This window comes from Phaenicophaeus curvirostris, chromosome 23 (genome assembly GCF_032191515.1).
Source record: "Phaenicophaeus curvirostris isolate KB17595 chromosome 23, BPBGC_Pcur_1.0, whole genome shotgun sequence".
NCBI lineage: Eukaryota > Metazoa > Chordata > Aves > Cuculiformes > Cuculidae > Phaenicophaeus > Phaenicophaeus curvirostris.
Genome location: NC_091414.1, coordinates 8,231,185 through 8,250,374, shown reverse-complemented (window position 1 = coordinate 8,250,374; position 19,190 = coordinate 8,231,185). Strand labels below are relative to the sequence as shown.

General features: G+C 48.6%; 1 protein-coding gene across 1 annotated transcript in view; it reads right to left on the bottom strand.

Moving 5' to 3' along the window:
- Positions 1 to 3,463: 3,463 nt before the first annotated feature.
- The window catches only part of LUZP1 (leucine zipper protein 1), a 42,139-nt gene continuing 26,412 nt past the window's right edge, over positions 3,464 to 19,190 (bottom strand). The window contains exons 2-4 of the mRNA XM_069875028.1: positions 14,951 to 18,216; positions 9,610 to 9,774; positions 3,464 to 8,191 (exon numbers count right to left, since the gene is read on the bottom strand). Of these exons, the coding sequence (XP_069731129.1) occupies positions 8,153 to 8,191; positions 9,610 to 9,774; positions 14,951 to 18,112 (3,366 nt within the window). The 5' untranslated portion in view covers positions 18,113 to 18,216 and the 3' untranslated portion in view covers positions 3,464 to 8,152. The remainder of the gene's footprint in view (positions 8,192 to 9,609; positions 9,775 to 14,950; positions 18,217 to 19,190) is intronic.

The following is a 19,190-nucleotide window of genomic DNA, read 5'->3' as shown; positions in this document are numbered from 1 at the left end:
TTCTGAGGTGCAGCTTCTCACCTGTGCTGAGTATAGGGGCATAATCTCTTCCCCAGAAGATCAGGTCAGTCAAGAAGGACCTGCCTTTCCTGAACCCATGCTGACTGGGCCTGATCACTCAGCTACGCTGTATGTGCCACGCGATGGCACGTGAGATAAACTGCTCCATAATTGTCCCCAGTACTGAGGTCAGGCTGATAGACCTGTAGTTCTCCCTCTGACCCTTCTTGAGGCAGGTGTCACATTTGCTGACTTCCAGTCGTGTGGGACCTCCCCAGTGAGCCAGGACTGCTGATAAATGATGGAAAGTGGCTTGGTGAGCCGCTCCGCTGGTTCCTTTAATACCCTTGGTGGACTCCATCTGACCCCAAAGACCCCCCTGCTGTGCGTCTTGGAGGTGCAGCAGGTCGCTAACCCTTTCCCCTTGAATTATGAGGGCTCCATTCTGCTCCCCATCCCTGTCTTGCAGTGCAGAGGGCTGAATACCTCAAGAACAACTGGTCTTGCTATTAAAGGCTGAGGCAAAGGAGGCATTAAGCTGCTCAGTCTTTTCCTCACCCTTTGTCACTACAATCCCCTCCACATCCAGCAAAGGATAGAGATTCTCCTTCCTTCACCTCAGCAATGGGATTCATTCCTAGTTGGGTTTGGCCCTTCCAGCTTTCTCTCTGCATAACCTCACGCCATCCTCATCGCCCTCCTGAGCTGCTGCTCCAAAGAGGCCGCAAACTGTTCTTTTTCCTCAGAGTTACATCCAAAGCTCTCTGTTCAGCCAGGCCAGTCTCCTCCCTGCTGGCTCATCTTCTGACACATGGACACAGCCTGATACCGCGCCTTCCAGACTTCTTCCCTGAAAAGTGTCCGGCCTTTCCGGATTCCTTTGCCTTTCAGCGCTGCCTCCCAGGGGACTCCCTAAACAGGCCAGGGTCTGCCCTCCAGCACTGCAATGGCCACTCTGCTGACACCCCCTCAGCCCCTGCCACCCTCCTTGCTTCCCCATGAATCAAAACCTCTGTCCTTTCATGGTGGCTGTGCCCAATCACCCACAAGTCCTTCTTGATTCTGAACCACAGGTCTAGCAGGCACCTTCCCCAGTTGGATCCTTCACCAGCTGTATCAGGAAGTTCTCCACACACTCCAGGAATCTCCTGGACTGTTTCCTCTCTGCTGTATTGTATTCCCAGCAGACGTACGGGGGTTGAAGTCCCCCACGAGAAAAAGGCCCAGCAATCATGAGGCTTCCCATGGTTATGGTTAGACTTGACTTGATGATCCAGTGGGTCCTTTCTAACCTGGTGATTCTATGATTCTTCCAGCTACTTATAGAACAATTGATCTGCCTCCTCATCCTGGTCAGGTGGTCTGAAACAGGCTCCCACCATGACATCTGCCTTGCTGATTCTTGTGAACACTCGACCCTATTGCTGCCATCATTGAGCTCCAGACAATACAAACACTCCCTAACATCCAGGGCTACCCCTCTGCCTCTCCTTCCTTGCTGTCCTTTCTGAAGAGTTTGTAGCCATCCATTGCAGCACTCCAGCTGTGCAAGGTGTCCCACCATGTTTTCGTGATGGCAACTATCTCATGGTTTTCCTGCTGCACAATGGCTTCCAGCTCCTCCCTTTTGTTTTCTGTGTTGTGAGCTGGGCTAATGATCCTGCCACCTTTTGAGGGGAAGAAACCCCAGTTCCTATGTGACTGTTTTTAGGAATTTCTGTGGTTTCAAACACATCAATAATCCTCGTGTCTTTGCTGCCACATGGATCTCCATCCCCTACCTCTATAAAGACGGCAGAGCGAAGGCCCTCACTATCACATCATGCCTCAAACACTGCTATGCCACCCCCATGCTGACCTCCAGCGAGCCTGCATCTGTCCCTTTCCCCTATCAAATCTGGTTTCAAGTTCTTTCCATGAGCCCTGCTAACTCCTGTCTAGAGCTCCTTTGTCCCTTTTAAGACAGGTGAACTCTGTCTGGCAGCAGCAGCCCTGGCCTCGTGTAGACTGAGGGGTGATCAAAACACCAAATTCTGCTGCCGACACCAGGCGTGGAGCCAGAGACTGGTCTGCTCTTCCTTTGTGTCCCCATCTGTGCATGTGCCAAAAGCAAGGACAAAAGTCTGATTAAAAAGCATGTTAACAAAGATATTAACAGGGATAAGCGTATGGGGAGCTGATGGCAGGCAGGCTGCTGGTGCAAACAGGAGCAGTGGGGTGAAAGGCAGGGAATGTACCCTGTGCCAGTGAGAAGTGATGCTGCGTGCGAAAAGCAGCCAGAGATCAGTGGGACTGGCTCCAGCATCGGGCAGGGCTTCCCTACCTGACAACAAGGGCAGTGAGCAGTAGGACTCTTTTCCTGAAGGAGAGGTGGTACTGTGGGGGGAAACACAGGTAAGAAGAGCTGTTAGCAACCCCTGTAGCCTGAGTCACTACTGCTCTGGGTGTGCTGCCAGGATTAAAATACACCAGAGACCTCTGGGAGAAGCAGTGGCCTTCTCACTGAAAAACAGCAGAAAAGTTTGCAGCTGGACTACTTAGAGAATACACTTGTTTGTACGCAACATGAGGTCTCTTTAAGCCTGAAACCTGCTGGTTAAACTAAAGAAGAAGAGGGAACTGTACAGGCAGTGCAGGCAGGGGAACCTGTGAAGCTGCTTATGTGAGCTGGAACAGAAAGGGGTCTTAGCCAAGCCAAAAGTCAGTTTTCTTAGAGGGCATGTCTGCAGGACCGTACCTCTAGTTAACAAGCTCTACTCAGGGAGCAGCAGCTCATGTGACAGCTATGGATGGTCCTACAACATCAGTCCATACTAACAATCCATTTAACAGAACTTCTGGAAATGTGGCCAGTTTTGCAGTCAAATAGAAAAAAACAGATACAAAGAAAAGAGCTTTTCTAGAATTCAGTGTAGTGCCCAGGGGCCCTTACAACTGAATGTACTTCTCTTCAGGTGCCGTGGTTATAAACACGGAGACTCATCCTGTGAAGGAAAGGTGCTTAATTGCACCTACAGACTGCAAAATGTTGGACGGTGCAGGAGACTTTGCCACTGGTACTGACCACTGTATTCTTCAGCTTCTTCCAGGAGATGGTCAATGGCTCTGGGGTCCAATGCTATCTAACTGGTGAGGGAAGACAGGCAGCTCATTCTCCTCTGTAAGAATACTTGTTCCTCCAGCCCACTCTCAGCAAGTCCAGGCCATCCAGTCTAAGTGGAGAGTGGCTGTGTTGATTTGCTGTGTATGCACTGTTTGTGACTTCAATGCAGCCTAGGAATGGATGTATGGGATCAGCCTGGATGCAGGCAAAAACCTAAAAGCAAGGCAGTCAGGCTCAACACTAACGCAAAGTGCTGCAGCCTGGATCTGCAACAGCTCCTTACTGAGGGCCATCAGCACCTCTGAGTAACAGACACTGCAGGGACTCAACCAGAGCCATAAACACCATATCACAACATGTAAAAAGGCAAGAGTTTTTATTGGTTATATACTGCAGAGCTGACAGCATTTGAGTCAGGAGAGACATGCAGATTAAAGTGTGTGTTTACATTTGGCATGCAGACTAAAAGCACTGCGTAATTGGAAGGAGGTGAGCACCATCTGGATCTCCTGTGTGGGCAGCCTGAGGAGGAAAGGGCTGGCTTCCCTCTGCTGAGCATGCCAAGACAGGGAGTGTGAAACAGTGCTGACTGATAGCTCTAGTGGACACAACATTTGTTTTAGGGTGATACTGTAACCCTGGAAAATTTGCTTAACTTGTATGAGTCTGTGATTATGAAAAGATATCTTGCATTATTTGTCTTATAACTAAGCTGCATCAGTCCAAATATGTATCTGCAAATACAAAAAAATAGATCTATTCTCTTAAAAATATATTCCATGCAGCCTGGAGTGCTGCTTCCCCAAGTCAGAAGCCTGCCCCGCATGCTGAGCAGCCTAGGAAGATGATCCTTTGGGTCCTTAGGTTACCGACTGTCAGAGGCATCTGCAAACAATGGCTTCAGGTTTCCTCACATACAGACTTGGCCCTGGAACAGTGCTGTGACCACTCCAGTGATGTGCAAGTGGCAAAGATGAGGTCTACTATGTTAGAGATGACACCAATGTGACTATTGCTTTGACCTGTAACTAGAAAATTGTTCATGTCAAGTGTCCCTTGAAGCACCGAGCGTGCCCACCCCTTTCCTTTCCTGGAGGTGCTGTCAGCAGGAGGGCTGCGCGCCGCCCGCTGCACTGCAGTTTGACAACACGCGGCGGTTGCTCTGTGCAGCTGTGACACCCTGTGCTCCCCGAGCAGCTGAGAGGTGTTGCACTGCCATGGTGTTCTTGGACATAAAGGAGCCCCTCCGTGACACTGCTGATGCCAGCCGTCCTGGGGAAAGCTGCTGGCGCTCCAAAAAGGACCTTGCCTCCACTTTCTTGGGAAGTGCAAGCACTGATGCATTTCCTCTGTACAGCAAATACATTTACAACTTTGGAATTACCTGGGGACTTGATGCGCAGCCTTGTGCCATCACCAAGCCCACTGACAAGCCTGCTATAGTTATATGCTACATTACAAATACTTCTCCAGTGACAGCAACATTTACACATATTCTCTATCTTACAGCTGTTCAAAAAAGTGTGCAATTTGAGTAAAACACATTGTGTTTCCTGAAGTCTTTGTTAGAAATTCAGTAATACAATCAACTCCTATTGCACTCGCGATTAGAGGGCATGGCCCCTTTCCATTTCTGAGGAGGGTTTAATTTCTTGGATTTAATCTCAATTGTGATAAAACCCCAGAGAGACATTTGTGTTCATCATTTACAAGCAATGAGGCCGAGTTGAGCAGGAGTTCACGTGTGTGCTGCAAAATAATGAATAAGGGTCTGAGGCAGCAGGGGAACGGAGAGACATCACCTGAGGAGAGCAGAGCCAGAAGAGCTGTGCCGCTGGCTCAGTAGCTGAGGCTCCTGCAGCATGAGCCCACCAAGCAGCAGGGTGAAGACCTCTGGTGCCCATGGCTAAGGAAAAGCCCGATCCTGGTTGACAGAAGGGAAAAAACAACAGCTGTTGCTGCTGGTGGTCTTTTCTGTTGCACTTCAGATACAGAGTTGTGTTATCGAGGCAAGCTGTGGGGTTGAAAAGCCAGTGGGTAAGCCAGTGTTGTGAGTAGGTACAGCCTGAGCTAACCCAGTACAGCACATCTTAGGGATGCAGAGCTTTCATGGCCAGGACTGAGACCAGTTGCCTCAGAAGGATCTTTGGAAGCACCATGCTAAGATGGATCCATGCCAAGACCATGAGAGAGGGTTTGTGGATGGGTATGGGCATCCAAGCATCCAGTGGGACGTGGGCTACTGTCCTGCAGCAGCACAGGACTCCTCACTGGGAGGAAAGCCATGCAGTTGCTACTCAAAATCCCCTCATCCTTGGCAGTGTGGATGTGCTGTCTGGCTATTTCTAACACCAGCCTCCCAGCCCTGGATGGTGACACAGGAGGGGGTTCCCTCCAAACATGCAGCATCTCAGAGACTGAACTGCAGTGCCAGGTGGGTCATCGGCAGTGTTTCTGCCATGGTGACGGTAACTGGGGATGTTACACAGCAAGAGAGCTGCTTTGCAGCACAGAGGTAACTCATCGCTTTCTGGAGAGGCAGGGACATGCTGAGCTCCCAGGTGCAGCAGGCAGGTCCTGCAGGAGGCTTTGGGGCAGCATTGGCCTGGAGGCAGTTTTGCAGCAGCATATCCCACACGATGGACGGAAACAGCCCTGAGGCAGCAGAGTTAGTTCTGAAGGAAGATGTTTTCTTTAACATGAAAATAAAGGACAGAGTCCAAATGGAGCATCCTGAGGCTGGCAGAGTAAGCCAGCCCCACAAGAACCCTGCTGGGATGCAGCACGTCTGGTCAGGCTGTCATTCTGGTTACCATCACTGTACAGCTCACAGGATCACACGGCAAGGGGAGCGGATGCCATTCAGTTATCTGGAATGTCTTTTGTTGTGTGGTGGTGATCCCACCTTAGCATTAAGTCTGTGCAGGGCAGGATGCTCAGGGCAATACTGCAATTACACAGGCTTGATTTAAAAAAAAAATAAAAATCCATTGCAGTTTCAATTACAAAACCTGTGCGAATTTCCATATTTCCTGATAAATATGGGGCAGGGGAGGCGGTTCAGAAATCCTAACTTAACTTCAGAATTTCACTTCCCTTCACTTTTAGTTAGGATTTTGAGCTTAAAATTTTTTTCCTGTTATATTTGTGGATATATTTATCCCCTTCTTTAACAGCACTGCCATATCAAGTGTGAGAGAGAGCACTTAATAGGATTTATTTTAATATAATTTAAGATTACTAGCACTGCCACTTTGTACCAATTTAAAAGCATCTTTTTTGTCATTGCGCAACTTGACACAAAAACATGTCATGAAATACAAAAGAATAAAATGAAAGGTTAAAAATGTAACTTTGGGAAACCATCTTAAAATTGCAGAAGGGAACACTTTTTTTCAAAAATATTTTTCCTTTTCTCCAAACAATCTTTATTAACAAAACAAAATAATTTCCTTTTTATATAAATGTTTTCATAGATATTTTCCACCCAGCTCTGTTGTTGATTCCTTTGCCTCTCAGAATTGAGGCGTATAACTCCAAGGGACAGGGAGGGGACATGGCACAGAAGTGTACGCACATGGGCAGTCCCATGCGCTGCTGCACTGGCTGCTCCTCTGGAGGGGAGGCATGGGGATGGGTGTGGGGTGCAACCCAGCGATGGGAGCTGTGGGGTCGCAGCCATTCCCGCAGCACCTCCAGAACAGGACCTTTTCCCTGCTGCAGCCTTTTCCTTGTCCCTCAGCAGAGAGGGACACGTTTCCAACAGGCAGAAGCAAGCCCTTAGGGCATCAGTGGTGTTTGTGCACAGGACAGGAAAACCATGGGCCAGCCCTGCAGCCGAGTGATGGAAAGAAGGACTGGTGGAGCTCTGACTGGGTGAGCCAGATGCCATCACCCTGCTCAGGACTGATGCTGATCCAACACCTGAGCACCTCTTGAAGCTGTGGCAGCACTATCTCTCCCACAGTGATGCCATCTGCACTCAGTGGCCTGTGGGCACTGATAGGATAACACACTGCTGCAGGGCAAACAGTTTCTGACCACAACTGAGTCCCAGACATGACAGATGGGGTGTTCCTGAAGAAGGGCACAGACCGAGGCTGCCTAGGTAGCCACACTGGAGCTCAGCTTAGATTCCAATCCTGCTGTCTCCACCCTGGCTTTGGAAGGAACAAGCACACTCTGCTTGTATGTGAAGAAACACCCTTGTTTCTTCTTCCTTAGAGCTCAGCTGCTAAGATTAAGCAGCAGAGTTGTTGCCTGCAGAGCACGATGGACAGAAACCTTTGAGTAAAAAGTACTCCAGTCCAAGTCAGGAGGAAGTCACTGCTGCATGAACTGCTGTTGGTTTGGCTCAGAGGATGACTTCTTGGTGCAAGATCTCAGCTGGTGATGAGTAGGTCATGCAAAGCTTATTGCAGAGACTGACAGTAATTGCTTTTAAATAACATTTTCTGCTCTCCTTCCCTCTTACTGTGTAAAGCAACCTCTGGGGAATGGTTCCCTCTTGCCTGGACACAAAGGGTGCTGGGAACACAGGTACTGAATTGACCACAGCCCAAGCCAACAAGGGTGTGTTAGGAGAATGCTAACGCTAACCCTTCCTAGGAACTGTGGGTTTTCAGCTGTGAAGCTGCGGAGGACGGCTGTCATAGGGTGGTTGGCCATATTCAAGGAGAAACTGTTGGGATCTTGAATAAATGCAAGTGATTAATGAAAAGTTCTCTCTTGTCCAGGGAGTACCATTGTTCAGAGAAGCTATGCAGTCAGGGTTCCCATACGGAGACAGACCTGTCATCCTATGGAGAAGATTAAGATTGCAGGTACAGAGATGAGAAGTGGGAGTCACCTGAGCAAAGTCTTTGCAGCTGCCTCTTCAGCAATGAAGAAAAAGAATTGACTGGTAAAGCTCCTGTACCTTGCAAATCGCATTAGAACACTGGTTTCAGGCTCACTGAAGCCTCTGGAGAGATGACACCCATGAACTCGGTGCTGTCCTGCCTCTTGCTCCACTGTACAGCGTGTTCATTGCGTGGAAGAGAATACAACTCATCTCCGAGATGTTGTCCGGCAGGCACGGGAAGCACCCTGTAAGAGACAACCCGGCAGCATCACAAACTGACCAGGACCTGCCAATTGCCTCTGGCAGCATTTTTGCTCTGTGGGAGAGTATTGTGAGTGCCCTTTAGTGAACTTATTACCTTTCTTTATGCTGTAGCGTACCCCGCACCCACCTCCACACCTGGCAGATAAGGTGCACAACCCCTGACAGAACAGAGGAAATGGAGCTGATCTCATGTCAGAGCACACCTTCACGTGCAAGGTGTTCAGGCTCCTGTTACAGCCAGTGGAGGTCTGGGCAGGACAGAAGATTCAAATGACACTGTGTATCATGGGGATTTGACTTTATCCAGAGATTTATTTGCTGTTGACCCAGTCTGAGCAGACAAAGGAAGCACAGCACAGCCTCAGGTACAGGAGTCTGCATCTGACCAGATGAATATCACTGTTGGTAACACCCTTGGTGACCACACACCATCACTCATGTCCCGAAAGGCCACCGACAGATAGTGCCAGTTCACTGCTCTCCACTGCAACCACTGCCTGTCCCTAAATGCCACCCTGCACAGCTCAGCTGGGACCATGTCTCTCTGAGCTCTTAACGTTTTGCAGCATCACTGAGAGGTAGGACTGTGCCAGGTGCTCAGCCACCTGGCTGTGGTCCCGCTGCTGTCATGTCCACACTCAGCAACTCTGGCACATGTCCAGTAAGAGACACTAACAACAGGTTTGAGCACTGAAGAGATTTCCTACTGCAGGTGATCCATGAATGCACACCTGCACATTGGTCCAGGCAGCTGCCCAGGAAAAGAGGGAATGCCAGGAGAAAAACACAGTCTTTTGTACAGTCATAAGCATGGCTGTGTACCTAGAAATTACTGGCTGCCTGGCCCTCTGCCTCCTCTGAAGGGTGCCCCATGTGAAGAGGCTGGAATACACTTTTTTTTATATTTCAGGCAACAAGGGACGGTCACTCTAATGTGGGCTGTTTTCCACTTTGTGTATCCAGAAAGAGGTGTTTTAGGAGGGACAGGTGCGAGTATGTAGCATCTGACAAGCACCCTAGTGGTGCAGCAGCCAGCTGAAACAGGAAAGTCTGGGGCTCTGATTTGTCTCTTCAATATTTTTTCCAATCCTGACCAGGGGATGGCTCGATGCAGTGCCTCTTATTCCTTGGGAAATTTTTTAGCCTTAAAGCTAGCTGAGACCAGTTTAGAACAGAAAAATCAAGTAGCACTTTTTTACCAGTGTAGGCAACCAGTAGAATAATTTAGTGATGTGACACAGCAGCCTCTGCTTCTGGGCAGTACTAATTGAAGACTGGATTTCTTCTAAATGGTTTACATTCATTTGGACAAGTTCTCTGAATTATGTTCCTGGAAGGTTGGTTTAGACACTGATTTCTTGCCCTGCAACACCCTGTAATAGTCCTTGATCTCCCATACCTGCTCCTCTGCCTGGAGACCCACCGGTGGTGGGGGCTTGGATTCGGGGTCCTGCAGCTCCATTTTAGTGGCTGGCCTTTTCCCTGGTGTGTCCACCTGCGAGAGGTACTCTGAAGAGCCATAGTGTTTCCTTCTGGAACTAGGCACAAAATCTTTGCTTTCATCCTGCGCAAAGGAAAATAAAGAAGGTTGTGACTTAGGGACTATGAAGGGGTCTGGAATAATGTTAGATTTTTGGTCCTGGGCTTGCAGGGCAAGGTGCTGAAGTGCTTTCCGCAGCCCCACCAGGCTGGCTATGCCTGGGTCCTCCCTTATACACATCAAGATTTTTTTTTTTAAACCATCCGGTAATTTTAACCAAAGCAATAAGTCTGCTTTCCAGCAGTGATCCCTGCACAGACCAGCCTGCGTGGCTCACTGGGCCCTGTCTGCTTGTAACCATGAGGGACGACTGGCTCAAGAAAACCTCACAGGTCAGAGACTGAAGCAGTTTCTCAAAAATATTAGCTGAGTTTGGGAGGGGTGCCCAGCAACCTGATTCTCCCATTTTCGTGGCAGTGAGGCTGTGTGGGGCGGTGTCCTGCCCTGCTTTTCTGCTACTGGCATCAAACTGGCACTTTTAAACTCACTCGTGTTTTCTTGAATGTCTGCAGAAATGTTTATGGAATCATTCCCTGGGATTCTGACTCCTGGTGGAGGCACCTTTGTCTTTTATGAAGGCTGCACACTGCTGTGGGGCACAGGGATAAGGAGCCCCTGTCAGCCTCCACTCCCCAGGAAGATGGCAGAGCTTTTGTTGTTGCTGTCACTGGCTGGAAAACGTCCTTATGTACATGTTCCAGCACACCGTGAGGCACCACCCTATCAACATCGGAAACAAAACACATCCAGTGTTGAACTTATAATTGCAGTAAGGTATTTGGCTGCTGGGCAAATTGCAGCTGCTGCACTGCGCTCCTGAAGGCTTTATTGGCTCTGCTCACTTCAAGGATGGCATCATATTTGCTGAAACATGCATTGCACAGCCCGGTGAAGGGGCTGCAGGCACTGGTGGAAGAAATTTGGGCACTGCCTTGTGGTAGGGAAGGGAGAGGCAGCAGCCTGTGCCTGTCAGAAAAACACTTCTGAAGTGGCCACCAGGCTTTGGTAGGTTCTCAGAAAGAAGCTGTGACATCCTGTGGGTCTGGATGGGCAAACACCTGCCCTGATCTAGCCCCACTGTGGATGACATCCAGGTAACACTGGACCTGACCTCCACCTTACAATCCAAGCCCTATAAAAGAAGTGAGAAGTGAATAGCAGCAGCAGCAGCACCTCAATGAAAAGGCACAACACAGAGACAGGTCCCATAGGGACTTCCAATGAACAACGGGCCAGAGATAACCATGGTGGGACAGGCTGGTCAAAAAAGTGAGGTGATAATTTTCATTTTATGAATTGCAGTCATCTTGATGGACCCAGACGGCTTACCATGGCATGGGCATCTCTGTATTTCTGATACAGTCATCGTCTTCAGAGATGAGGCCACAGGGTGAGCATAGAGGTCCTCCAACCCCTTGGGTATCTGACAGTGTCAGTCCCGTCTCTGCTGTCAGGCACCATGAACTCTGCTATCAACCCAGACACATGAGTCTCAAAGAGTTTTGTAGACAAAAAGTTGAGTCAAGGCAATCAGGCTGGCCACCCAGCATGCGCCAGCAATGCAGACCAGTACCTCCTGGTACTGCAACAGTGCCAGGTTGGTGTGGAGCTCAGCATGCTCCATGGCACCTTGAAGGACAATCAACTGGGAGCGAATGCCTGGGAAGCTGCTCAGAACAGACTATGACCCCCAGGTTCACAAAGACCAGAATGGAACCCTTGGACAGAGTTACTGAGGTCCAAGTAAAGATAAACACACTGATGTAGCAGAGCTGGCTGCTTGAGTAGGAGCTTATGTAGAGTAAGTGAAGGTGACAAGTTGATGGATGCACTTTTTGTCAGTCCCTAAGCAAAGAAAAGAAAGGGCGAGATGCAGCACAGCCCTGGACACTGTCAGAGAGACTTTTCCATGAGATCCGCCCACAATAAGGAACACATGGCTTCCCTAGAAGAAAAGCCTACCTTTAGGCTTTTAGCTAATTCCTACAGCACCCAGCTCAGCTCCAGTCACATCAAGGTGACAGCCCCAACAATAATGAATCACAGGTACTCACCTCACAATGCTGCCTGCGCACTGCCCGCCAGTGCCTTTGAACTCACTGGGCCACTGCACATTTTCACAAATCAAACATCCCACCAGAGAAAGACCGACTGCAGTATCTGAAACTTGAAACCCGATGAAATGACTGCTCGAGGTGCTGCATCTCTTCAGGTCTTTCCTGGGAGCCTGCGATGGCTGCCAGTGAGCACAAGAGGGAGCAGCATCCACCCATCACACCTCCTGCTCCTGGGGGCTCCCAGGGGAGTGCTGCAAGGAGCACAGGTATTGCTAAACGCTGCCAATACCTCCTGCCCTTCACCGGGGACGGATACTACGTCAAAGGCTGAAAGCCTCTTCTGCCCTGGCATCTCCTGGCATGAACTATTTCCAGCACTCAGGCTGGGTCTGTCCTGAGGGGCTGTCAAAGTGCAGGGGCTGAGCCCCCAGCGGCACCTCAGCCAGTGGTCAGACATCAGCAATTTTTCATGAAAGAGAAGAATTATAGAATGGTTTGAGTTGGAACGGACCTTAAAGCCCATCCAGTTCTGACCCCCCTGCCACAGGCAGGGACACCCCTCACTGGACCAGGCTGCCCAAGGCCCCATCCAACCTGCCCTTGAACATGTCCAGGGATGGGGCAGCCACAACTTCCCTGGGCAACCTGGGCCAAGGCCTCAACATCCCCATCTTGAAGAATTTCCTCTTGTCTAGTCTAAATCTTCCCCTCTCCAATTTAAGGCCATTCCTCCTTGCCCTGTCACTACAGACCCCTGTAAAAAAGCCACCCCCCCCTCCACCGCCACTTTCTTGTAACCCCCCTTTAGGTACTGGAAGGTCGCTATAAGGTCTCCTCAGAGCCTTCTCTCCTCCAGGCTGAAGACACATTCTGGCAAAACCAGCACACAGCCTGTGCTTCCCAAATAGGATTCTTAAGGCAATTCTTAAGGACTTTGGATAGTGGAGCTGGGAAGAGGTGACTGAGAAAGCTGAATGTGCAAAGTTAGCATGGACCAGTGCCAGTCTTCTGACAGAGAAACAGCTACATCTTCAACTGAAACACAGATCCCAGCAGAAACAGACTGCTTGTGATAGGACACATTATAAGCCCAAAGATATCCTTCAAAGGCAGGTTTTTGATACCCTTCAAACTTCGGTCTTTTTCCAAGGGCACCTGAAATAATTTGAGCTGCCAAATACACTAAACTTGGTATCTGTGTATCTGCAGTCTTCCAGGGTAACTTCTTGCTCCCAGCTTACAAGCTAAAAATACACATATTTTATGACGAAGAATTTGGATTTGTGATAATGTGGTGTTAGGGTGAATTTATTTTAAAATCTGCTGCAGAGCTACTCAACCCTCAATGGCCCTGTGTCAGCCACACTGCCTCTTCCCTGATTGCTCTTCACTGCAGACATGGGCAAGGATGGGAGGCAGCCAATTCATCAGGGATACCAACAGGATGCTGCAGACGTCAGGCTGCTCAGTGAGGTGCAATTCTGCTGCTGTTGCACGCACGCACCAGAGCTGGCAAATCTAATCTGACAGTGACCTTGAGACTCCCTCCAGGAAGTACTGCAAGCTGGGAAAGGAATATCTGAGTGCCCACTCTGCAGAGCTCCATAAATGACCATGCGTGAGCCCTGCTGTGAGTAGAGACCTCCTCAGCTCTGAGACTCAAGCCTGTGGGAGCTGTGAATTCCAGCTCCTGGCATAAAGGGAGACTCAGGGATGGATCTCCCAGGGATGGATCTCTCTTGTTCCCCAAGCACATCAGTTGCCATTATGCAACAGGACAACTTCGGTCACATCAGTTCTGCCTGGATTCATGGAAGAGAAGTACAGACTGTCTGTAACCCATGAGTGACCCTGGCCAGGGAGACGATCTTGGCTTGGAATCTCCCAGCCTACTGGTGGGACAGAAGTGGGGTTCAAGCCCTTGTCCCCATGATTTCCATCACCTGCTTCAAACACAGTGTATGGGTAATACCATTCCTAGCTGTCCCCTTCAGTACAGGTAATTCAGGTCGCTCACTGGTGCTGATGAATGCAGCCTTTTGTCCCTGATGTATTCTTAGTGTCCATTTATAGCTGGAAGGCCAACCTGCATTTCCTAACACCAGGCAACAGACTCCCCACAAAGCAAAACAATGGTGCAGATTCTGTGCTTCTTATTGCCAGAGAAGTTGAAGAGAAGATTTGTAAATGTAAAACTCCTTTCACATCTTCACCACCTCATCCTTGTCAATGCCAGAGACATTCAGCTATGAATCTCTCCCCTCTACCACGAGCCCTGTCAGATTCCTCACCAGGATCTTGCTAGAGACTGACAATGGCAGCGGCTGCTTAGAGCAGTTCTGAGGGATAAGCAGAGGTAGGGGCTGCCACAGAGACTGCTATGTGGTTCCATGCACTGGAGGGGCACTTGGTGCCAGTAAGCTCACTTGAAATATGCTGGAATCTGCAACTCTAGTGGCAAGTACAGCTCACCAGACACTGTCTGCACATCTCAGCCCTGCACTGAGGGACTCCCCTCACTGGTACCCACCAAAGGAAAAGAGCACAGCCATTCCCATGGCTCTTGCTTCTTTCCAGGTGGCTCTCAAGAGGGAGCAGCCCTGAGGAACTAGCCACCCCTCACCTGTTTAGGAGTTGCCTAGGAAACATTTCCAGCCCAGAGTCCAGCTCTGGGCTCTGGTTTCACATGGGGAAACCACACAGCTCTTACCCAAAGGAGCTGTATCTCCACAGCTGCTATTAAAGCTACAGCTCCACCTGAAGCACAACCCTATTAAAACCTACTCCTTGCCATCATTTTTTCATTACTACTCCAAGCTGACAGTGCCATGCAAAGCCACTCTGAATAGCATACCACATCCTACATAAGCTGTGACTGTGCCCTCTCTGATCTTGGCAAGAGCAGATGCTACTATATAGTTATTCATATGGCATTACAAGACACAAGCAGATGGATCTCATTTCAAGAAGTCTAAATCAGGTACTTCACATATGAGATACTCCACTGAAGACAGCAGGAACAGGGAGAGGGCAGCATTCAGGAAATAAGCTGTAAGAATTTCAAATCAAGCACCCTAAAATGAACAGGCACTTGTAAAATCTTATGAACTGAGAGATAAATGTGTTTAACACAGGATACTTACAGGTAATGTGGTCTGGTGCCAAGCAGAAGCTGCTGTAGGATCACTTGCATAGCTCCTGCGTGTTAGCAGTTCAGATGCACTTAAGTTACTTTTGGTCCTTCGGGATCCCAGCTCAGGGGTGCTCCAGGAATCAGCCATGGCACTGGTCCTGGATGAGGTTTGCTCCAGGGAGTTTGTTCTTGCACTATTCCTTTCCATTCCTGACAGGTCCACTGAGGACCTACATACATTTGTAGTACTGGAAGCTGCACTTTTCTCCACTTTGGTTTGAGAGTTCTCCAGGGAATGTAAGCCTTGCCTTGTTCTCCAGGAACTTCTCACAGTGACGTGTTTTGTTTCAGATGAAGTTGCATCTGAAGAGCCATGGCTCTTCCAGTTGATTGTCTCTGAAGGCAGCTCACTGTTCCTCTCCATGAGTTCGGAAGTCTTTATCATAATGCTGCTCCTGGAGACCACTGTTTCTGCTTTACTTCTTGGCACTGCCTCTCCAATTCTGTCAGTCTCAGATTTCAGACCACTTTTATTAATCGATATCTCAAAGGGTGTGGGGACATTGTTTGTTACTGTTAAAGGCTCATTTGGAAAAACTCTGATGTCGCTGGTGGCAACATGTCTTTCCTTGGCTGCTGTGTCTACACTAGTCCTTGAAGCTGTCGGCTCAGAAGGGAAGATGGTGATGCTGCTCGTCATTTTATTTGTTACCATTTTAACAACAGATTTCTGTTTTTCTGACTCTGCCTCAGGAATAGTCCCTCCCATGACTGCTTTCATATCCTTTTCAACAATTGCAGGTTTAATGACAGCTTTTGATCTCAGAGCTTCTCTTGGGCTGAATGACCTTCTGGATTTCAGTCCTCCAGTGCTGGCATCTGATAGTTTTGTACATTTGGTGGAATCTTCATCATTTACAGAAATTTTGTCATTTTCAAAAAGTGACGCTCTGAAGACCCCCCTGGAATTGGAGAACTGCTTGGAACTGACTTTCTTTCTTGGCTCAGACTCTGAATGAGGGGTTGTTTTTTTGCTTCTTCCCAATTCTTCATCTGAATTAAGTTTTTCCTGGTTAGGCTGGATGATTTTGGAGTCCGTTTTTAAGCCAGCATTAACATGATCTGTTGCTGAAGTTGAAGACTGCTCTCTGTCTTTTTTATCAAGACTTGTGAGAATATGCAGGATGTCCTCCTGACTCCTGGAGTGATGGGAATGCTTTGTTAGTGTGGAAGGCTTTGCACTTTCCAGTGATACGTCTGCAGATTCTTTTTCCTGGGAGACTATTGCTCTTTTAGTTCTCCCCTCCACTGGCTGTCTGTGCGATGCAGAAAAAGCGTTCACTGCTTCTGCTTTAGAGCCAGTGGAGTCCAACGCTGACACCTGGGAGGTGAGGTGGTACCTGTATGCCGAGGCTGTGCCATTGGAAGCAGCGTGATTGCCCTTGACGGACAGCGTGTCCCCTGAGCAGTCACTGACTTCTGCCTGACAGGTTTTCAGCTTCTCGGCCAAAGAAGCCACTGATTCTCCTTTGCTTGACTTTTCATCCCGTGCATCAGCACCGGTTTGGCAGTTGCCACGATGAGATGCCACCTGAGATGGCTTTTCAGCATTGGATCTCAGACCTGTGTCACCAGCAGGTTTGGAAGGTGATTTCCAAGATTTCTGTTCCTGTGCAGCAGGAGGATATCGGCTGAGGACAGATGGCTGCTCTTTTGATCTCTTCCCCTCGTTCTGTGTGACACAGCCTTCCTTCTGACCAGAAGAAAAACTGGAAATCAAAGATTTCTCTTCCAGTCTTTTTGTGTCTGTCACAGCAGTGTCTGAAAGGGCAGATGCACCAGATGCTCTTCCTGCTTTTCTGTTCATTAGGTGGGGACTGGGTGCCTGCCTACTCCCATGGCTGTAGCTGTCGTTACTGACAGAGAAATCTCTGTTCCTTACTCTTTCCCGCCGCTGCTGTGGCGAGAGCTCCCTCGGTTTGTGCTTGGCAGCTGTCAAATCAGCGGTGACACCTCGGTATTTAGGTCTGTCATGTTTTCCCCTGCTAGAAAAGCTTATATCTTCATTTTCGACCTCTCCATTCTCCAGATCTTTCTGTTTCTTTATTTGCATTTTTATTTCTTCTAGCTGACCCATTAAGAGTTTGTTTTTATTCTGTTCACTCAGGTAACTGTCTTGTAGGTCATTGTTTTTGGCCCTCATTTTTTTAAGTTCTTCTTCTAAAGATTCAAAACGTTTGATCTGAGTTTTAAGTTTCTCGATTTCTTGGGTGAGATCTTTCACTTTGTTGTCTTCCTGATTTTTGTTCTTTTGGTTTTCTGATTTATTCCTGGTTTCATTTTCTACATGTTTCAGGTAATCCACACTGCCCTTCCTCCTGGTCTCCTTAGAGGGCAACGCAGAAGTCAAATCATCTTCAATTCTCAAATCATTTCTGTCCAGGAGATTATTTGATGACCTTTCTAGCAAGTTGGATGCATTTCTAGTTTGATCTGCCCTATTTAGTTTATTGTTTTGTTCTAGTTTCTGTGTTAGCTCCTGGATTATTTTTTCATTCTGCTTTTCTCTTTCATTAAAATGCTTTCTTTCCGTGATAAAGCTCAGTGCTAAGGATTTCAGTTTTTCTAACTCCCCTGTTAAGCTCTGCTCGGTTTTATCCAGCCTGTCCTCAGATGCTTCCAGTTCTTTCACTTTCACTCTAAGTATTTCTAACTCTGTAGATATCTTTTTGGTCAAGTTCTTTTCTTCATTGAGGCTAAGACACAGCTGCGTGCAGTCATTCTTGCTCCTGCCAAAGGCCTCCTCCAGCTTCTCCAGCTCTGCCATTCTCCTCTGAAGGTGTTCAATTTCTGCCTTTAGCTCTCGGGTGAGGCTCTCCTCCTCTTCAAGTTTTTCTTTCATTAACCGGCAAAGCTCTTCAGCCTTCCTAATTTCTTCATCCTTGCCTTCGATCTTCAGCACTCTTTTCCGAAGGGCTTCAACATCAGCCAGCATGCTGGAGTTGCTGCCTTCTGCCTGGATCACTTTGTCCTGGAGGTCAAGCAGCTCATCCTCTGCTTTCTGCAGATTTTTGGTTGCTTCCTCCAGTTCATCAAGGCGGCGACTAAGACTTTGTAGTTTGAATCGTAGGTGCCGGTTTGAGGTTTCCTTGTAACCTGTAAATTCTGCCATGTTTATTTCTTATTCCTTTTAGTTGAAAGTTTCGTTGGTGAATAGCGTCGTCTGTTAACACTTCATGTATTCCTGGTACATTACTGAACAGAGGCAAACTCACCCTGAAAGAAGAAATGCTTAAAATCAATATAAACCCTCAGAATATAAATATTCTCACTGTTTAAGTTAGACTATAAACATTTATATAAATAACTTTTTCATTAAACACATTTCTGAGTGCTAAATCAGGAGAGATGAAACTGTGGAGAAGAGCCACAGTCCATTTACTTTGGTTATACAGGGTTTCCAAAAACAGCTAAGGGAAGGAGTGCCCTGGTCTGCTGGTCTGCACAGATGACAGACTCAGCCCAGCGCTGGTCTGCACTGGTGGTGGGTGCCCAGCCGGCAGATCTTCACCCAACAGTCAGCACAAGCTGTCCATGTGCAAGCCCTTGGGCTGTGGAGATTTCTGCGTGCGCTGGGCTTGGGTCCCTGGACAAGCCCACACAGCAGACATCTCTCTTTGCAGCACTGCACCAGTCTCCTAAAGATGCCTTAAGAGATAGAACTTCAGGAATCATAAGCAAGACCTGGAAACCAAAAACCACAACCGCCAGCCATTTGATGGCCACTGAGGAGGGGGTGAGAGCTCCCACATAAAGGGAGCTGCTGCCTGTCAGCACTGCCCATCACTGCCAGGCTTTCTCCTGCGGCACAGGCTGCTCAGCAGAAATCTTCACCATGCCAGAGGAGTTCCCAGTTTCTTCCTCCTGTTTCGAAAGCTGTCACTTCCCTCTGCTGCCACCCACTCGCCCACCCAGGAGTCAAGCAGTTGCAAATACTTACGCCTCTCCTCCCTGCTTCCACTGACGACTACAAGCTGAGATTGTAACACACAGGCATGCTCTGACTCAAAGAATATATATCTCTTCCCAGCTCAGCTCAGAGGTGGCAGTGCTTTTTTGACACAGCCCCTCTGTACTTCACAGGGAGGGGGCCCTGAGTGGACCAGAACGGCAGCTGGGAGTAACCGAACTCCCTCTTCGGCGCTCAGCACCAGCACTGCCCTCTCCTGGGCCACATAGAATCATAGAAT